Source organism: Rhodamnia argentea, chromosome 3 (assembly GCF_020921035.1).
Source record: "Rhodamnia argentea isolate NSW1041297 chromosome 3, ASM2092103v1, whole genome shotgun sequence".
In the NCBI taxonomy this organism is placed as follows: Eukaryota; Viridiplantae; Streptophyta; class Magnoliopsida; order Myrtales; family Myrtaceae; genus Rhodamnia; species Rhodamnia argentea.
In genome coordinates, this window is record NC_063152.1 from 6393546 (window position 1) to 6395372 (window position 1827).

Below are 1827 nucleotides of genomic sequence, written 5' to 3' on the forward strand. Positions count from 1 at the left end.
TCATTTATCCAACAATTCTTGTTTCTGCACCTTAAGTTCCTTAAGCTCTGACAACGCCATCTTGTACGGCGCTTTAGAGATTGGCTCCGTCCCTAGAGCTAAATCTATCACAACCTCTATTTCTCTTTTCGGCGGTAATCCAGGCAATTCTTCGGGAAAAACGTTTGGAAACTCACATACTACAGCAATTTCCTCCAACTTAGTTTCCCCAATAGACGTATCCACTACCGCAGCCAAATAACCTTGGCAACCATTTGCCAACAACCGAGTCGCCTCTAGCAACGAGATTACTACCGTCGAGGTTCCTCCTCGATTTCCCACAAATTCAAAACTGGCCCCATCCAACGGCTTAAATTGAATCACCTTACGATAGCAGTCCATCGTGGCCCTTTCTTCGTTAACCGGTCCATTCCCACGATTAGATCAAAATTGTACATCTCTAGTACAACCAGATCTATCTCACTCTCGTGACCATCTACCACTAGTTTACAACCGGGAGACCCTACCGTAGCTATTACGCTATCCTTTAAAGGTGTAGATACCTTGACAACCACATCTAATGGTACCACAATTAATCCAGACAGTCTAACAAATTGATCCGCAACAAAAGAATACGTAGCACCGGGGTCAAACAAAGCATAAGCTACGCTGTTCTGCGGAAGGACCGTACCTATGACGATCGGCGAGTCCTTCGCCTCATCTCGGGTGATAGCAAACACCCGTCTTTGCGCCCGAGGTCCGTTGCGGTAATTCGGTGGCGCGATCCTTCCAACTTGGCCTCCCGGCGGCCTAGCTTGTTGCCTCTGTGGGTAGTCTCTCACTAGATGGCCCTGCTGGCCACATCCAAAGCAGGCTCCACGCATTCTACATGGAGCATATCCATGCCTTTGATTACACAGGTGGCAGACATTGTCTTTGCGAGGCATCGGCTTGCTAATCACTCCTCGGCGATTGGGCGGAATGTTGAATCGGTTACTTTGCATCGGCCTCTTCCCTTGCCAAATATCTCTTCTATTTGAGGGTGCAAACCGCGATCCGGATGTGGCAGCTCTTTCGGTCGGATCTTGTTCTACCATCTGTGCTCTCTCATAGGGGTCATTGTAATCCTTCAGAATAAATCGTATCAGCACACTCCTAATCTCGGGCTTCAGCCCATCTCTGAACCTTTTGGACCTATCCATAGGGTCTTCAACCAATCTCGGAGCATACTTGGACAGTTCAGCAAATCTGGCCTCATACTGATCGATCGTCATCTAGTTCTAAAGCATGCAAAAGAACTATGCCATTTTCTGCTCTCTCGTTGTATCAAAGAAATACTTTCCATTAAAAGCCTCCACAAAGGCATCCCACGTCGGGACCGTACCCTCGGGAAACACTCTGTTCTTCGAAGCTCTCCACCATGTACTTGCATTCCCTTGCAACCGGTACATGGCCAGGGTGACCTTATCCTCATTGGTACACCTCAACGGGTCAAAAACTTTCTCCAACTCCTCGATCCACGAAGTGCCAACTTCGGGATCTCTGCTCCTAGAGAACTTGGGCGACTTCAGCTTGAGGAATTGCTCTACCAACCTTTCGGCTAGGTGCCCATCACTCACAGCTCCAGCTAACGGATTCACGGGTGGGACTTCAGTAGCGGCGACAACAACAGCATTCTGATTCCTCACTTGCTGCCCCATCAAATCTCCAATAGCTCCCAGAGCTTGCAGAATCCCAGCCATAGTCGGCTCTTGCCCAATCGGCTCGGCGGCACGAGGTGCTCTTTCTTCCTCCGGAATCTCCTCCGTCGGCCTAACAGGCCTAGTCCGGGGTCCTCGAGGTGCTCAC

General features: G+C 49.6%; 1 protein-coding gene across 1 annotated transcript; it reads right to left on the minus strand.

Annotated features, from left to right (window-relative positions):
- Positions 1–1253, minus strand: LOC115727423. Its single transcript, XM_048276275.1, has 2 exons — positions 436–1253; positions 1–331 (listed from the first exon to the last, which is right to left on the minus strand). Exons 1-2 carry the CDS (start codon positions 1251–1253, stop codon positions 1–3), a joined length of 1149 nt encoding a protein of 382 aa, XP_048132232.1.
- Positions 1254–1827: the final 574 nt, after the last annotated feature.

Excerpts from the sequence above, each read along its gene's own strand:
- LOC115727423 (XM_048276275.1), bottom strand. The coding sequence starts at position 1,253 with ATGACGATCGATCAGTATGAGGCCAGATTTGCTGAACTGTCCAAGTAT. Across the intron at positions 332-435 it reads GATCTGGTTGTACTAGAGAT|TTTTGAATTTGTGGGAAATC; the intron begins GTACAATTTTGA and ends GGATGGGGCCAG.